The sequence below is a fragment of the Chrysemys picta genome, chromosome 1 (genome assembly GCF_011386835.1).
Source record: "Chrysemys picta bellii isolate R12L10 chromosome 1, ASM1138683v2, whole genome shotgun sequence".
Taxonomy (NCBI): domain Eukaryota; kingdom Metazoa; phylum Chordata; order Testudines; family Emydidae; genus Chrysemys; species Chrysemys picta.
In genome coordinates, this window is record NC_088791.1 from 327285411 (window position 1) to 327304765 (window position 19355).

At 42.7% G+C, this 19355-nt stretch overlaps 1 protein-coding gene across 2 annotated transcripts in view; it reads left to right on the top strand.

The window, feature by feature from the left end:
• Nucleotides 1–472: 472 nt before the first annotated feature.
• Nucleotides 473–19355, top strand: part of LOC101948534 (transmembrane 4 L6 family member 1-like) — a 31812-nt gene continuing 12929 nt past the window's right edge. Inside the window, exons 1-2 of one of the 2 annotated variants that reach the window (XM_024110877.3) lie at nucleotides 473–724; nucleotides 15592–15776. In XM_024110877.3, coding sequence (XP_023966645.1) covers nucleotides 15606–15776 — 171 coding nt within the window. In that variant the 5' untranslated portion in view covers nucleotides 473–724; nucleotides 15592–15605. Of the gene's footprint in view, nucleotides 725–8300; nucleotides 8513–15591; nucleotides 15777–19355 lie in introns of those variants that run through there. The other variant, XM_005309144.4, reaches the window with a different exon arrangement.

Sequence of the window (19355 nt, forward strand, 5' to 3'; positions counted from 1 at the left end):
AACCTGGAGTAATGCTTCTGACTTCACTCCAGATTTATACCGGTATAAATGACAGCAGAATTTGGTTGTTTAAATATAATGTAAACAACTAAGAGGACCTGTTGTAGTTAGTAGACCATCTCTACATTAATAATAGAACAGAGCTATTAAAGGAGTAAGTGGACAATCAAATATGCCCTGCAAGACAGAATGATGGCATAATTTGGTTCCAAATCACACATTATACTATACAAGGTAATATTACAACTGGTATTCTGATTCTTAATATGGTGTATATATATATATTTGTATATGTTTACATTTCCTTTCTCATTACTTGTGCCACTGAGCGTAACTGGAAAATTAATAAAGAGTTTATGGTAAAAAACATACAGCACTGATGTACAGTTGATCAATATAACCGGGGACATTGATCAGTGGAACAGAGCAATGCTTTCATTGCCTTAAAAATCAATACTGGAGGGTGACAAACAGACACACACACATATATGTACTCAGTTTGGTTACCAGCCACTCCACAGACAAAGTTCAGGTTTTTTTCTAAATAGTTTAAAGCAAATTCTTGGTTTGTTTAGGGCAAATTAATCACTCCAGAAAGTTTGAAGGAAGTCAGCCAAAGACTAACACAGACAGACTTTTGGTCGGGCGATTGGAAGCATAAACAGCCATCCTGCTGTCTTTGAACCATCCTATGCTATGTTTTTGTTTTGACCAGCACAGGAAGGTAAGTTGATCTATCTCGGTTTAATGGGGCAGATCCTCAGTTGATGTAATTAGAGTTCTGGAGCTAGTTTTCTAGGAGCTGTGACAATTTACATCAGCAAAGGATCTGCCCCCATGTATTTAACAGCCTTTCTCTTTGAGCACAAAGGGTATGGAAGAGGAACAACAATAAAACAGGGGTTCTGTATTCAAACTGAACCTTTTATTTGCTTTTAAGAAGCCTTAAAGGGAATGTGTTGCTTATTGCTCTTCATTTGGTAGTGAAGAAAAGAGGGAAATAATCAGTATTTATAGAACTGTTTGGGTTTTTTTGGAACGTCGCCATTTTGATTCTGTATTATGTCCAAACTAATTGGCAAAGTACCATTTCTTAAGGCAAATGTTAAAAAGGCAATTTCATGTGTCACAATCTAGCTTGGGATTTTTACAATGCTGTTTTTCTTTGGTGTTTCTATTGAATACTCTACATATTATTAACTAACCTTCTGAAAAAATAAAGATCACTACCTTCAGACCCAGACTGTGAGCTGGATTCAGTCACTCTGACTCACGCAGAGCAATGCTTTCTGTAGTACCATCAATGGGATTACAGACCCAAAGAGATCCATTTTAGAAATGAGAAATGCACTCCTATCGGCTCCTCATTTTACATTACAATAAAACCTGACTAATTCTCACTTCACTAATCCTCAAAACCTCATTGTCTTCACCAAAGAACTAGCCTTCTCTACTGCCCTCTCAGCAAAGATCGATAGTAGGTGCTGTAATAGTCTCACATGCCTGAGATTTCATTACTTACACAATGCACTCCTGCATATTTCCTGTTATAGTATGCTATTTATCAGAAATAAATAAATCTAAAGAACAAAGACATTTTTGATGCATTAAGCCAGACTTTTATTTGGTTGCTTCTTGCTTTCACAATAGATCTCCCAGTTACTAGTGAAAATGAGTGAGGTGCTATTGTTTACTTTATCATTGGAAAATATGCATTGCATTGCATTAGCACACGTATATTTGCTCTGTGCTTTTTATGACTTAAGTTCTTTCTTTCTTCCCTTTCTTTGGTCTTTGAGCACTTCTGTTCTAGACATCCAAGGTGAAAATCTGGCCCTACTGACGTCAATGGGAGTTTTACCATTGATTTAAGTGGGGTAATGATTTCACCCTCCCATTTTTTGAGCCAGTTTTGTCACTTACAGACCATATGCAACAGCACATTATTTCTGTTATCTCACGTAAAAAGTTTCTTGCACATTGAACACCAGATCCACAGCTGGCTGTAAGTTGGCGTCGCTTCATTAAAATCAATGATGAGTACTATAGATAATAGCAGCATAGGAGACTGTCATTTTAGCAGTGTAGTGGGAGGGTAGGTACAGGCAGTCAGGATTGTAGGAGGCTAATCCTGTGCTGGACATGAGGGCTGCTGATGGGTCTAGCCAACACATGACATCACTACCCTATACTAGACCAGGGATAGCTAGAATTAAGAAACTGAGGTTGCTGTGCAAGAGAGAGAAAGAAGAGACGTAAAGGTAAAAAAAGGGTAGGGAATGGCAACTGATTGATATGCCTATCTAGAAAATAATCTATACTGGTCTGAACACAAGATCCTCTTTAAGAAGCTTACACCTGGACTGAGTTAGTCATGAATCTGGTTGCTGTTTCGAATCTTTATGCAACAAGCACAGGTGACGTGGGCCATATAAATGCATGAATGGATGGATGGATGGATACCATAGAATCATAGGACTGGAAGGGACCTCGAGAGGCATCTAGTCCACTCCCCTGCACTTATAGCAGGACTAAGTATTATCTAGACCATTCCCGACAGGTATTTGTCTAACCTGCTCTTAAAAATCTCCAACGATGGAGATTCCACAACCTCCCTAGGCAATTTATTTCAGTGCTTAACCACCCTAACAGGAAGTTTTTCCTAATGTCCAACCTAAACCACCCTTGCTGAAATTTAAGCCCATTGCTTCTTGGCCTTCAGAGGTTAAGGAGAATAATTTTTCTCCCTCCTTCTTGTAACAACCTTTTAGGTACTTGAAAACTGTTATGTCCCCTCTCAGTCTTCTCTTCTTCAAACTAAACAAACCCAATTTTTTCAATCTTCCTTCAGAGGTCATGTTTTCTAGATGCTTAATCATTTTTGTTGCTCTTCTCTGGACTTTCTCCAATTTTTCCACATCTTTCCTGAAATGTGGCACCAGAAGTGAACACAATACTCCAGTTGAGGCCTAATCAGTGAAGAGTAGAGTGGAAGAATTACATCTCGTGGTTTGCTTACAACACTCCTGCTAATACATCCAAAAATGATGTTTGGTTATTTTGCAACGGTGTTACATTGTTGACTCATATTTAGTTTGTGATCCACTATGAGCCCCAGAATCCTTTCTGCAGTACTCCTTCCTAAGCAATCATTTCCCATTTTGTATGTGTGCAACTGATTGTTCCTTCCTAAGTGGAGTACTTTGTATTTGTTCTTATTGAATTTCATCCTATTTTCTTGTTTCCGGACCATTTATTCAGTTTGTCCAGATCATTTTGAATTTTATCCTCCAAAGCACTTGCAACCCCTCCCAGCTTGGTATTGTCTGCAAACTTTATAAGTGTACTCTCTATACCATTATCTAAATCATTGATGAAGACATTGAGCAGAACTGGACCCAAAACTGATCCCTGTGGGACCCCACTTGATATGCCCTTCCAGCTTGACTGTGAACCACTGGTAACTAGTCTCTGGCAATGGCTTTCTACTTTATAATTACTCCATCTAGGTTACATTTCCTTAGTTTGTTTATGAGAAGGTCATGCAACACAGCATCAAAATCCTTGCTAAAGTCAAGATATACCACATCTACCGCTTCCTCCCTCTCCACAAGGCTTGTCACCCTCTTGTCTGTGTTAAACATTTTTAACATGACATTGGAAATGACACAACTGCCATTTGTAAGGACAAATCTTGGCCCTGTGGTGTGCTTCACTGAAGGAAGCAGTAGCTCCTGACCTTCCTATCTTGGATGCACACTGACCTGACCGATCCTGAGTATGAGACCCAACGCACAGTGGGGCACTCACTCCAACACTGGTAAACTGTCACGGTTCACAGGGGCCAGGAACCCCCTAACAGTCCTTTGTGGATCCTGACCTGCTCTTCTACCCGATCCTCACTGAGACCACATAGGTTATTAATTAAAGCTGTAGGATGCCATCACCTTTTACAGGTCTTGCCTAACACTTACTGTGTTATGTGGGGTTTGGGGTGTAGCAGGAAGGCTAAGTCCCCCTCCCTTCATGACTGGGTTTGGAGGAGTAGTTTTACCACAGTGGAGCCCATCCTCTCCCTGAGTGAGATCATTTTATGTGCCATGCACTCTGTTCAGTTCTCCCTGGCTGTCAGTCAGCCATGGGGAAGACTGTCCTTCCCCTACCCCGAGGCATGGATATTGGGGAGCTCATATACGGCAGTTTGAAGCCAGAGTCACAGACTCTGCCTGCGTGGAGTGAGGGGGCTTTGCACTCAGAGGGGGGCTCCTAAACCCTTAGAAATCACAGATGTGACTGTGGAGCAGGCCTAGGCAACTAGTAAAAATATTGTTTGAGCAGGGGATGGGCTGCAGAACACTAGAAGCCACCGGAGTACAGACTGGAAAGGTTTCATATCGCTGGCATTTCCCATTACAATATTCCAGTTAAAAATAACCTAGCTCTCGTATAGATCTCAAGGCACTTCACACAGGAGGTGAGTATCATTATCAACATTTTACAGATGGGGAAACTCAGGCAAAGGGAGGTAAAATGGCTTGCCCAAGACCACCCTGCTGTCCAATGACAGAGCTAAGAATAAAAGTCAGGCCTCTTGAGTCCTTGGTGGTGCGCTATACATTAGGCCACGGTGCCTCCCACTATGTATACCTATTTTATTATTTCAGTGATTTGTGCTGTGTGACAAATAACAAATCAAACACACTTGCTAATGCAGGTGTGAAGCAGCAGCAGCAGCACCACTACCACAACGCTGTCAGAGTGCTATCGCCCAGGCAGAAGGAAGCAGAAGATATAAGATGGTCAGTCAAGTGCCACCTCTCAGCACTACAGTTGCTCTAGGGGCAGGGATTATCAGAGAGCAGGGAGCTCTCAGATATTTGGTGGTTGTTAGTGGGCTGGGCTGGTGCAAGTCCAACCATGGCCTGTTACTTACAGTGTTTTATGTGTATATTTTACCAATAATTTGATATCACATTTTCTATCAAATCAAGTACCTGGCCATGCTCCCCTTCCCTCAGTGTGTCTCTTCTCTCAGTCTAATTTGTCTGTGTTTAACATTTATTTTAAAATTTCATGGCATTATTTTTCTCTGAGCCCATCTCTTGTGTTCCTTCAAGGCCTTTCTTTGCCCTCTGTGCCCCCACTTTCTCCTGCCAACCCCTGTGTAGAATTTCCCTTCAATATTCTCACTCTCTCCTACTTGGGACTGTGCTCTTGCTTCCCTCCCACACCCTGCACACACACACACACACACACACACACACACACACACACACACACACACACTCAAAACTCTACCTCTTTTATATCCCTCCACTCCCTCTTTCTTTCCCTGTCTTCACTCACACTTTCTCCCTCTTCACCTCCACGGCATAGGCACCGTCTTTCCCGCTTTCCCCTGTGTGCTCAACCCCATCTCTGCCCCCGGCCCTGCCCCCACTCCACCCCTTCCATGAGGCCCCACCCGGGCCCTGCCTGTTCCCACCCCGGCCCTGAGGTAGGCAGAGGAGCGGGGATGCAGGACGCTGGGTGGGGGGGAGAAGGAGGTGGGGCGGGGGGTGAAGGGAGTTTGGCTGCCAGTGGGTGCAGAGCACCCACTAATTTTTCCCTGTGGGTACTCCAGCCGTGGAGCACCCATGGACCCGGCACCTATGCTCTACAGCTCACCTCGTCCCACCCCACAGAACTGCATGCCTTCACCACGTACCTTTGTGCCCGCCTCACAAACACTTGCACACAAATGTTTCTGTTGCATTCAGACCAGTGAGGGGTTATGTCACTGCCTGCCCCTTAACTCTGAGTGCCTCAAACGCCCTGCTGCTGCAGCTCACAACTTGGACACCAGCAGACCAGTATGCAGGTCACACCCTGAGTACCTGTATGTGGTACATCCCTGGATCAGCAGGACAGCCACACCCTGGCTTTCACCAGCTGTGGTTACTACCTGCAGGGTGACCCCAACACACACCCTGTCCTGAATTTTCCCAAAACCGTCTGCCCTGAAGTGTCCGGCCCTCTCCTGGGCCACGCAGAGAATTAATACATCTTGTTTGCTCCTTTAAAGAGACAAAAGCACATCACAGTTTATTAACTTAACTGAGGTAAATCCACCCTTCCCTGCAAACATAGCAGTGAGTTGGTTTATAGTAAAAATAAAACCATTTTATTAGCAATACGACATAGGTTAAGTGATGCCTAGTGACTAAAACTTAACCTAGCAAGGTACAGGCTTTGTTCAAGATGTTTTTTTCTTACCAGTGTTCCTTTGTCCCAGTCATGGCTGAATTTCTCACGGTCAGGACCTTCCACAGAAGGACAAGGTGCTGGCTTCCCATGGTTTCCTAAGTAAAAGATCTTTGCCTAAGCTGACGAAGTGGGTATTCACACACAAAAGCTTATGCTCCAATACATCTGTTAGTCTTAAAGGTGCCACAGGACTCTGTTGCTTTTTACAGATCCAGACTAACATGGCTACCCCTCTGATACTTGCCTAAGCTGGTTTCTCATCTATATTCAGTAGAGACTTCACCCCTCCTTGGTTGAAGGACCCATCTGTCTCAGCTTGCAAGAGCGCTGTTCCCTTGTGTCTGTCTAGCGATGGATGCCAAAGATGGCTTCTGTCCTTGCTTATATCTTCCAAAGTTCAATGATCTTGTTTCAAGAGGCAGGATGACCTCATGCTGTTCTTCCCTTCCTGTGGACTTCCCATCCCCCTGCTGATTTCTATATAAATGGGGCTTCTGTTGTTTTTGGTCATACCTTATTTAATTTCACATGGGACAGGTAGATAGCTGCCTTCCCTCCTCTCTGGGTAAAATCTGTTTTTCCCTTTGTTTGGTCACAGACTGTAATGCATCATATCAATGAGTATCCACAATTCCTTAGGTAGTGTTAATACATACAATTCACAATTACGTATATTAATCACCTGTGTGTCATAGGCTTTCATAAAACACCTCACTAGGTATACTTTTCTAATACAGTAATATTGTATACAAGCAGCTGATTCAGTTGCTTGCCACTTGAGGTTCAGATCCCCTGTCTTTATTGACCAGATAAAGTTTCTCTTCCTCCCCTGCTTGTTAGATTTGTTTACCTAATATGTAAATGGACCTTCATTGTCTCTGCCTAATGACTGGGCTGGTCAGAGGAGCACACACATTCCTTTGTCTAGGGCAATCTATTTACCAACTCCCCCTGACATGCCCGGTTTAAACATTAGTCATGATCCCAGCATATATCCATGACTCTTAATACCCACCAACTACATACAACATGCAAGAATATTAACAATCGGTTAGTTATTAGTTTTCCAATGACACATTACATGACACCTTTTAGATACAGATTATAATCATAGTGAGTTGGGGTACACTGAATTGGTCAGGCCATCTGAAACTCATTACCTGATACCAGCAAGCCCCTGGCTCTCTGGCCATTGGATGCTGTTAGGGTCACACCCTCCCGTCACACAAATGAACCACCCTACGCTCATCTTATACACTGCCAACATATGCACACAACCCAACTATCAACCCTCTGCAGTATCTGCCTGCTTTCCCCAAGCCGCAGTTCCCCACCTCCGCCATCCTACAAACCCCTATTCTCTCACCTGGCCCAGTGCTCCAACCCCCTCACCCACATCTGAGATCCTATCTGCTGTTTCTCCTCCTTCTCTTCCCCCCTCCTTGGCTGGTCTTTGACCAATCGGAAGAGTCACAGTTCTGGGGAGAGGCTGGGAGCCAATGGTACTCCTGACCACTCGGCAGTGAGAAGCAGAATTCCTTCCAGTCCCTGCTCAGCAATGGGCCTTGCAGAAGAAGTGGAGGAAGAAGCTGCTGCCTCTTGTGTTTTCCTTCCTAATAGCTATAGAAGATATTGCAGGGAGCAATAGCAGTTTATTGGACCCAGAGGTGATCAAACTTCTTGGGGCCTAAGCCCCCACGTATCAGCTGACTATGGAACCAGCTCTACACAACAGGCAAAGGCTGGGTCAGAATTTGACCTATTGCCAAACTGCTCTGTGAAAAACAAAGACTTTCCTCTAAGAGCGTCTCACTGTACTTTGCCATCATCTCGTACGTTCTCTTGGCTTAATACATTCATATTTATTTTGTGCATTGCATTTGTTTCTTTTCTTGGCCTTCCAAATTTGTGACATCACGCACAACTTAAAAGGTTGTGGCAGGAAAAAGGACTGCACCGACCTACAGCAAATCAATGAGACCTAGGGGGGGCATTGACCAGTGGAACAGTGCCTTAAAAAAATCAATACTGCAGGGTGACATGCAGCCTGTGTACTGGCCAACCAGGGATAGTTTTGGGTATTTCCTCATTCTTTGGGGGAGAAACTCCTGTTTGTTTAATGGAATCTATCGCTCAAGAACATTTCTGTACCTCTCTGAGGCTGATACAGGGAGAGGGGAAATATAAAACTTGAAGCCAGCTGAAAAATCACTTTGCTGTTCGGCGCGCTGAAGCATTGGTAGCTATTTTAATACTGTATAGCCAGGTAAGCCAAGATATTTTCTTACTTTCTTCAGCTTTACATAGGTTAACGTATTGAGAGCTCTAATTAAAAAGCAGAAGGCCACTGCAGACACAGTCTTGTTCATTGAAGTTGAAGGGAGCGGGTTTGATTCTTCTTTGTAAGATTGGCAAGATGTTCAAGCCTCTCTGATATGTCTTCTCTTCTGTAACTTGATCAGATTCAGCCCTGATGTGGGCAGGTGCAAGCTGCACTGACTTCAGTGGGAGAAGCAGTCGCTGAACTTGTCGATGCTTAGGTTGATTCTCCTTGCAGTCTGAAGGGATAGTCAGACATTGCAAAGATAGATCAATCAACTTCCATGGAGCTAAAATGACTTACACCAGATGAGGCTCCAGTGCACTATGTTGATTTACATCAGCCAATGATCTGGCCCTATGGGTATATCCAAAAGCTGCACAAGGGGAATATGAAACTTCCCTCCATGATCTGACTTTTACAGAAATGTAGTTAAGCTGTATGTGCTTATTTTGAGAAAATGGTAGTGCAAACAGACAAGGGTTGGCATGCACAGGAAGAGAGCAAGGGTTAAAATGCAAAGTAAGTGCAGATGGGCAAAAGTTAATTTAAAAAAAAAGGCAAATACACAAAGCTGACAAAGGAAAAATATCTACATCCATTTCCCCTCCCTCTTCGTCCTTCCTTTGTATGTTGTCTATCTATTTAGATTTTTTTTTTCTCTTTGAGCCAGGAACTGTCTTCATAAATTATTGTAAAATGCTCTGCCCAATTTTGGGCACTGTCTGAATAGTAAGTAATGATAGTGAGAGGCAAGAATTACCTTTCTTAAAGATCTCTCTCTAAAAGCGTTTAATTACAGATAACTTGTTTTAAAGCTGAATTACTCTATGTAATGCTTGTAAAATGCTCAGAAGGTACGGTACGTAAATGCTAAGTTTTGTTGTTAAATTTGTAGCAGTGGCGAACAATGCACATTACACTCTGTAGAAATGCAGACTGACAAACAGCCTGGCAATCTCTACTATGTGATAGCAACATCCTGCATTTCTTGGAATCCCTTCACTGTATCCCTCAGTTCCACTGCACCAAGTTCAAACTTCATGTCATACACAACTCACTGGTCCTTTCTTCTCTCTTAATTCATTGCCCTGATGTCCCTTCTCTGCCAGTAATGCCAGCTTCCACCATCAGCTTGTCTGCTTCTCCATCAAATATTTTTCTGCTTTCTTCCACACTGCCCCTTATGCTTGGGACACCCTCCATGAACTGATCTCTAAAGCTATACGCATTCCTCCTTCACATCCCTTCTCAAGACCCACTTCTGCCACAATACCAATGAAAAATCAGCCAATGTATAATGGCTAAACTGAGGAGCATTCCAGGCACGCAATTGTGGGAGCAAATGGGTAATTCTGATATTGACTTTTTTTGTTATTCCAAAAATATTTGCACCGTATATATAAAAATGTATGTCTGTGTATAAAAATTGCATATAGTTTGATCATTTCCCCTTCCCCTACACTTTATAAATCGCTCCTCTTTTTAGATTATAAACTTCTTGAAGGCAGAGATCTACCTGCCTGTATCTACTTCTATTTTATACAGTGTTTGGCACAATGGGTCCTTGATCCTTTTAGTCACTATGGCAATATGAATATTTATTTATAATAGCAGTTATAATAATAATTGTGGGTTTCTACTAGATGTTAACTGAAGAATGCAAAAAATCAAAAAAACCAAAAAACCCAATCCCAGTAATCTCAAGCTTCAAACCTCTCATGGAGAACTATTTGTGGATCAGGTTCCAGTATCAATCAGACCTCCCTCCTTTGGGAATTGGTGATATCTGTGAGTTTAGTATTAAACCTCTAATCTGTCTCTGTTCTTTATTTAATATTTTAGCAACAGCCTCTGAAAACTGTGGATTGTGTATTTAGTGCACTAACCCAGATAGGGACATGTTATCCAAAGATTTCATTCTGATTGAACCAGCTGATGAAGAAGCACACCATACTGAAATGCAATCAATCTATCTTCTGTACACGGGGCCGGCTCCAGGGTTTTGGCCGCCCCAAGCAGCCCAAAAAAAGAAAAAAAAGCCGCGATCGCGATTGCAATCTGCGGCGGCAATTTGGCGGAAGGGAGTGGACCGTCCGCCGAATTGCCGCCAGATAGCTGGACCTGCCACCCCTCTCCGGAGTGGCTGCCCCAAGCACCTGCTTGCCAGGTTGGTGTCTGGAGCCAGCCCTGTCTGTACAGTACTAAAGTGGGTCATATAGCAGTCCTCTCACATCAGAGGCGTTAGGATAAAGAAATTTCTGAGGTGGGAACATCATGGAGTTTCCCTTTCCCTATGTCCCTTTCCGTGGGTTTCATCTTGAGAGAACGCTGTCTGGCCTGGGATATGGAGCCTTTCTTTTCTAGATCAATGGTGTGAATCCAACCCAAATCCACAGTGACTGAAAGTTACCTTTCAGTATCCTATGTGAGAAGGACTGGAACTATGAGTTCACTTCTTAGTGGATATATTTCCATGCCGTAACCCCCTCAATCACCATTGGTATTATCTTGTAGTGTTGTTATAGCTGTGTTGTTCCCAGGATATTAGAGAGACAAGTCAGGTTAATATTTAAAAATAAAAAAAATCAAATGAAGATTTGTTGTATTGCTAAGACAAGGTGAGTGAGGTAATATCACTCCACACCACACCACTGACCTAACTTCTATTGGAGAAAGAGACAAGCTTTTGAGCTTACACAGAGCTCTTCTTCAGGTATGGGAAAGGTACTCCGGTAAATACAAGCTGGAACAGATTGTTTAGCAAAAGTAGTTAACACATATTCTAAGAGACCATTCAAGGTGGAGTGGCCTGTTAACACCTGACCATGACTCATGACCATGACTCATCTTTTGAAGGATTCCTTTAGAGGACTGAGAGGTCAGATACAGAGTGATCATTTTGTGAAAAGTGTTCACCCATGGGTGATATGGGCTTTTTGTCTTTTATCGTTGTTCTTTGTGAGTTTGTTTGAGAGCATAGTAATCAGGTTTCATCCACATAGTTGTTATTGGGGCATTTAGTGCATTGGATAAGGTATGCCACATGTTGGGATAGGCATGCGTAGGACCAATGGATCTTGAAAGATGTGTTGTGGGGCAGTGTTGATCATCATAGCAGTAGAAATGTGTCTGCAGGTTTTGCATCTGGCAAGATCTGGTGCTGCTTTGAGTTGGTGGGTTTGATCTGTGGGGAGCTTGCTTCTGATGATCAGCTTGGCAAGGTTGGGGGCAGAAGTTGGTCCAGAAAAAGATATTACCTCACCCATCTTGTCTCTGTCTTTTTTTTTTTTTTTTGTAGCCTGAATAGAGAAGCAAAGAAATGAATGGGCATGAAGTCTAAATCATGCTCTACCTCTGAGGTTTGAGCATTGGCCTGCTAAACCCAGGGTTGTGAGTTCAATCCTTGAGGGGGCCATTTAGAGAGCTGAGGCAAAAATCTGTCTTGGGATTGGTCCTGCTTTGAGCAAGGGGTTGGACTAGATGACCTCCTGAGGTCCCTTCCAACCCTGATATTCTATGAAAATGAAGGTCTTGTCTTCCTTGGAAATTTTCCCCAATTCTAGCAGTTAATAGCCATCTGCCAAGGTAGCTGCACTGGTGCAGTGCTCAAGGGTAGACAAGGAAAGCAGTGATTTGCATGGTGGACTTACCCAAGTTTCAAGCAAGTATAAGTGGTGCTGGTGCAAACTGAGGCTTTCTTTGTCTGTACTTTGGGATTAGACCACTGCAATTACATCAGTGGCTGTCCCTTGGTTGCTGGCATCAGGGGAAATTCTCAATGTAAACAAGGCCTTAGAGAGAATCCTTCCCGGATTAGCTGTGTGGGGAAGCTTTACCGTTGTTGTTGATGCCAAATGTGTGCTGTGGAAAAATAGTGACCTCCAATAGCTTAACTATGGAGTAAAGATTCACTGTTGAGTATGAGATACCAGGCATATTTTTAATATAGAATGGGATATCTTAGCAGAAAAACCTGACAGCCAGAAAATATAGGGCCGCTGCTTTTCACAATACAATGGTCTTTGCACTTTCCTGAAGATGAGATGACCTGGCACTATTAGCTAATGGGTGTCTCAGGCAAATATCTGCTCTCCACAAATACCCACAGAACTAAATGTACCTTTGCACTGGTTTTCTTTTAAATACGTTTAGCGCTCATACAGGGACCAGTCGGACAGTCCTATAATACTTAGTCCTGCCTTGAGTGCAGGGGACTGGACTAGATGACCTCTCGAGGTCCCTTCCAGTTCTATGATTCTATGAAACTGAAGTTCTCTTCCCGAACAAGCACACCCCACAGGCAACAGCGATGTAACCTGCTCCAAACCATGCTATCTATGTACCTCACACTTAGCCTGAAGATCTAACCAATTGAAAGTGAGGGAAATCGCTGCAAGCTGCATGGACACTTTTCAAAGACACCATAATAGAGGCCCAACTTAAATGTATACCCCAAATTAAAAAACACAGTAAAAAAAACTAAAAAAGAGCCACCGTGGCTTAACAACCATGTAAAAGAAGCAGTAAGAGATAAAAAGGCATCTTTTAAAAAGTGGAAGTCAAATCCTAGTGAGGTAAATAGAAAGGAGCATAAACACTGCCAAATTAAGTGTAAAAATGTAATAAGAAAAGCCAAAAAGGCGTTTGAAGAACAGCTAGCCAAAAACTCAAAAGGTAATAACAAAATGTTTTTTAAGTACATCAGAAGTAGGAAGCCTGGGGCCTCTGAACGATCGAGATACAAAAGGAGCACTTAAAGACGATAAAATCATTGTGGAGAAACTAAATGAATTCTTTGCTTCAGTCTTCATGACTGAGGATGTTAGGGAGATTCCCAAACCTGAGCTGTCCTTTATGGGTGACAAATCTGAGGAATTGTCACAGATTGAAGTGTCAGTAGAGGAGGTTTTGGAATTAATTGATAAACTTAATAGTAACAAGTCACCAGGACCAGATGGCATTCACCCAAGAGTTCTGAAAGAACTCAAATGTGAAATTGTGGAACTATTAATATGGTTTGTAACCTGTCCTTTAAATCAGCTTCTGTACCCATTGACTGGAAGATAGCTAATGTAACGCCAATATTTTAAAAGGGCTCTAGAGGTGATCCTGGTAATTACAGACCGGTAAGTTGAACGTCAGTACCGGGCCAATTAGTTGAAACAATAGTAAAGAATAAAATTGTCAGACACATAGAAGAACATAAATTGTAGGGCAAAAGTCAACATGGTTTCTGTAAAGGGAAATCATGTCTTACTAATCTATTAGAGTTCTTTGAAGGGGTCAGCAAACATGTGGACAAGGGGGATCCAGTGGACATAGTGTACTTAGATTTCCAGAAAGCCTTTGACAAGGTCCCTCACCAAAGGCTCTTACGTAAATTAAGTTGTCATGGGATAAGAGGGAAGATCCTTTCATGGATTGAGAACTGGTTAAAAGATAGGGAACAAAAAGTAGGAATAAATGGTAAATTTTCAGAGTGGAGAGCGGTAACTAGTGGTATTCCCCCAGGGTCAGTCCTAGGACCAATCCTATTCAACTTATTCATAAATGATCTGGAGATAGGGCTAAACAGTAAGGTGGCAAAGTTTGCAGATGATGCTAAACTGCTCAAGATAGTTAAGACCAAAGCAGACTGTGAAGAACTTCAAAAAGATCTCACAAAACTAAGTGATTGGGCAACAAAACGGCAAATGAAATTTAATGTGGATAAATGTAAAGTAATGCACATTGGAAAAAATAACCCCAACTATACATACAATATGATGGGGGCTAATTTAGCTACAACTAATCAGGAAAGAGATCTTGGAGACATCGTGGATAGTTCTCTGAAGACGTCCACACAGTGTGCAGCAGCAGTCAAAAAAGCAAACAGGATGTTCGGAATCATTAAAAAAGGTATCGAGAATAAGACGGAGAATATCTTATTTCCCTTATATAAATCCACGGTATGCCCACATCTTGAATACTGCGTACAGATGTGGTCTCCTCATCTCAAAAAAGATATACTGGCATTAGAAAAGGTTCAGAGAAGGGCAACTAAAATGATTAGGGGTTTGGAACGGGTCCTATATTAGGAGAGATTAAAGATGCTAGGACTTTTCAGTTGGGAAAAGAGGAGACTAAGGGGGGATATGATAGAGGTATATAAAATCATGAGTGGTGTGGAGAAAGTGAATAAGGAAAAGTTATTTACTTGTTCCCATAATATAAGAACTAGGGGGCATCAAATGAAATGAATGGGCAGCAGGTTTAAAACAAATAAAAGGAAGTTCTTCTTCACACAGCACACGGTCAACCTGTGGAACTCATTGCCTGAGGAGGTTGTGAAGGCTAGGACTATAACAAGGTTTAAAAGAGAACTGGATAAATTCATGGAGGTTAAGTCCATTAATGGCTATTAGCCAGGATGGGTAAGGAATGGTGTCCCTAGCCTCTGTTTGTCAGAGGGTGGAGATGGATGGCAGGAGAGAGATCACTTGATCATTACCTGTTAGGTTCACTCCCTCTGGGGCACCTGGTATTGGCCACAGTCGGTAGACAGGATACTGGGCTGGATGGACCTTTGGTCTGACCCAAAGGTCTGGCCATTCTTATGTCCTTATGTTATGTTCTAAAGAGGATGCCTCAGTCTCCATGCCTATTCAGTCCTTGACCCCACTCCTGAGACTGTTAGCAAGGGTGCTAGTCACAGTGGTGATCTTAATGATCTGAACAGCTGTTCTGTAGGAACTAGAATGAAATCACCAATTCATTTCACATAGGACACAGCCATTTCACACAGGACAATGAGCAACCAGTATTTGTTTACTACTAACCTGCGCCAGTTTTGAACTGGAGGTGAAAAGCTCTACATAGTAGCGCTTTTCTTAAATAAATGGCTAATTGAAAATATTTTGCTTCATAATGAGTGTCACATACTTTAAAGTTCTCTCCAACAAAGAAAGAAAATTATTGCCTTGTAAAGTCTCACTGTTTTTTAAACTGTGCCATAACCCAATTCCTCTCTCATTTCTTTCCAGAGGGGTGAGCTACAATGTGCACTGGAAAGTGTTCAAAGTGCATTGGGGTCGTGTTGTTCCCATTAGCTGTATGTGCCATAATCTCCAATCTTCTCCTATATTTCCCCAATGGAACTGTTATTAAGCCCGACCAGATAACTGATTTGGTTTGGTTTTTCCATGGCATTCTTGGAGCTGGGATACTGGTAAGAGAGAAGTTTTGTCATTGTTGTTGTTGTTGTTTTAATTATTTCAGCTTTTTAAAGCTTATCAATGCCTCTGTCAATTCCAAATAACAATCCATGGGGGCTGTCTTTACATTTGTAGATGACACAACTTATCTGTGGGGAAAAGTCTAAAACTATCTGGGGTCTAAAACTGAAAAGGCAGATTTCCAGAGGACTAAGGGGAAATCACCTATATACAAAAATATAACTTCTTTATGAAAATCCTGGTATACAAAGAAATTCAAAATTCCAATTATTAGAGGAAACAAAAACGTTGGCTTTTCATTATTTATGTAGTAAACACACACACAAGTTTCTTTGCTGTTCACATTGAGGCTCAATGTGTAAATTCAGCTTCGGGTTGTAAGTTCTCACGTGTATTGAGTTGTGTTGCCTTGTTGCTCCTTTCATTGATTTTATTCTCACCTTTCATGAGGCACTGAAGCTTGTTTGGGCTTGCCCTTATTGGAGCTGTTGTCAAAATCAAGTAGTGCTGAACTGCGCCTCTATTTTGTGAGCACTGTTTGAATTCCAAATAGCTGTTATGAAAATGATTGAACCTATTTTTCTTTTGGTCATTTTTCTGTGAACATGTGTGTGACCAGGTATTTGTCCACATGCATGTTTGGGGAATGCCTGTTCTTTGTGTGAATTCCCATAGTTGTATATGCATTGTGTTCAAAGAGATCATATGAAGTGCTTGTCCTTGTTTATACATTTTCAGTTATGCAATCAAGGAGCAGGAAAAAAAGCCATGCAACCGAGGTGACCAATCATATACCACAAATAATGAATAGTAAAGAGTCTAAGTGAATAGACCACAGACATTAAATAGGCTGTCATCTCCTCACATAAAGGAGGAGATGAAATGTACTCCTCACTGAATATTTATGAACAATAAATCCATAAAAATCAAAGTCTGTTCTCAGTAAGGCCCTGATCCAAAAGCCACTGAAGTCAATGGAAAAACTCCTATTAAGTATAATGGGCTTGGATCAGGCCCATATTTCACAAACAGAAAAATGAGTAAATTCTCTGCTATGAATAGCTTGCCTGGCTCTTCTTGTATACCATCCACCTACTCGATAGGCCTATCCCTCATGCTGAGCCTGGATGTATGAACAGGGAGTCTGAACAAAGCTGAAAATTGTACCACAGGTACTTGTGAAAAATTCAGACCATTCCAAGCCCAGGGGCCACTGGCTTTCAATGAAAGAAAAGACTAATGTTCAGCATGAGAGCCCTGTGTCATGTTCAGAACATGACTTCTCTTAAGGGTTCTAATAAGGCTAGGCTGTGGCCAGGATGGTGCGCATCAAAAATGGACACTGCGAGGGGAAGAGGAATTTGCACTGATCTCCAAAACACTGACAACAGCACTATGAGTAGTTTTTGATCAGCAAAATAGTGCTGTTAAGTGTATGAGTTTTCCATGAAATTATGTGATAGACTGAGAAAGAGATGTGAATAGACAAAGCGTGGGAGAAGGGGAGTATTATCCCCACATGCCAGCAAGGGATCTGAAACATGAAGAAATTAAACAACTTGTTCAAGGTCACACAGAAAGTCAGTCTCACACTGGGAACTGAATCCAGGTTCCTGTGTACCATGCCAGTGCCTGAACCACAAGAACAATCTTCCCATTTAGTAGCCAGCTTTGGCTCATTTCAACTTTGCTCTCTCCTTGTCTCCCATGGCTGCTTTTTAAAAGACATGCCCTTATAAAAACAGAACAGAGAACTTTATTTTGCTTAAAACCTGTCAATTTCCTTATTTTGCAAATTCAGACATTTAAAGAAAGGAAGAATGACTCATTTGTTATGAGTACTCGATGCTGCAAACTCATCATGAGTCAATCTGCGCGTAGAATGGCACCATTGTGAAGTGACTGAGCCCCATCTAACACATAGACCCCACCTCACTGACACCAGCGTACTGGCAAATTTTCATTCTAACCCCAAAAGGCAGGAATTACAGATGCTCAAAAAAACGAGACGCAACAAACAAGCCCTGCACTCCAAACAAATGAACTTGCTCCAAGCAGAGACAAAATAGCCCACTCACAGACTGGCTAGGAGGCCTTCAAGGAAAACAAAGGTAGTGAGGGAAGCAGGGCTGCTGATTCAGTAGATGGCACTCTTGACTCTCAGTCAATACTCTAAAATGGCTGAGCAGGGTACTAGAGGACACTATGTTGCTGGGGTTGCACTGTTGACTACCTCATTGCACTTTTCGCAACAGGAGGATTTTTTAATCCCAATGTCCTAGCCAAATTCCAGCAGAAGTATTTTCATTCTGTTCACATAAATTCCCCACTGAGGTTCAGTTACAATGGACATTATATTCTTTGCTTTCTGCCCATAGCACTGGTGAAAGTGTTGCTATGAGCTGTTAAAGGGGCACTGTCAGGCTGAAATCTAGTCAATTAAAAAAAAAGATTTAATAGTAGTTTCAAGTACTCCATCTGCCTCCGAGTCCGTCTTTCTTTCCATTCCCTGGTTTGACAGCCACAGTTAAATGCTTTTCTCTCCCATGTTGCTGCATGGAAGAGTTACACAAAAACAACAGCGGACTCAGCTGTTTTATGAACACAAAGGGCGATTCTTTATGCTGGTTACTGGACACAGACAGACCGTGTAGTTCTACAACCAGTGTTGTCTAGGGCAGTGTTTCTCAAACTGAGGATCCATGAAGGTATTCTAGGGGGTCCGTGGGCCCCACTGATCAACTCTTCCCCCTTCCTCCCTCAAATCCTCCCCGTCCCTCCCAGCACCTCTTGCACACCAGAGAACAGCTCTTCCCCCCCCCCCCACTCCCCGCCCTGGCGTGCAGGAGGTGCTGGGAGGGAGGGGAAGGAGGGAGGATGGGGGCGCTTGGGGGAGGGGGTGTAAAGAGGCAGGAAAGAGGAGGGGCCCGGGTGGAGCAGGGGCGGGAAAAGGTGAGGCAGGGGTAGGGCCTTGGGGGAAGTGGTGGACTGGAGGTGGGGCCTGGGGCTGAGCGGGGGTATTGGGGGTCCCCAACAAAATTTTAAAATCAAAAAGGGGGTCCTCGGGTTACTAAAGTTTGAGAACCGTTGGTCTAAGGAGACTCTATGTGGCATGATAGGACATCCTGCCACGGCACAGTCATGGACGGGACTGCTGGCTACACCCTATCAACTTGCCTCCAGCTAATAATTACCAAGGATCAAACTAAGCTGAGCTCAGAGAGTGTTGACTGAGTGTCGTTTGCACCTTCCTGTGGTCTAATACAAAAGGTCAAATTCAGGGATGATGAATAAGATGGCGCAATTTAAATTCCCTCACTCTAATTTAGGACCAGATTCTCAACTGGTGTAAACTGGTGTAGTTCCACTGAAGTCAATGGAGCTACATTGGTTTACACTAGCTGTGAATCTATCGTTTAGTCCTCTTAATACTGTACTGAACTTCCTTCGAGTCAGTTGGAATACCATAGAGCTACCTAAAGTCACTCTTCCAGTGCGCAAGAGAGTCTCAGTTCGTGTAACATACAGTGAAGAGCCAGAAGAAGCTAAAGTAGCTTAATCCTATGACCCCC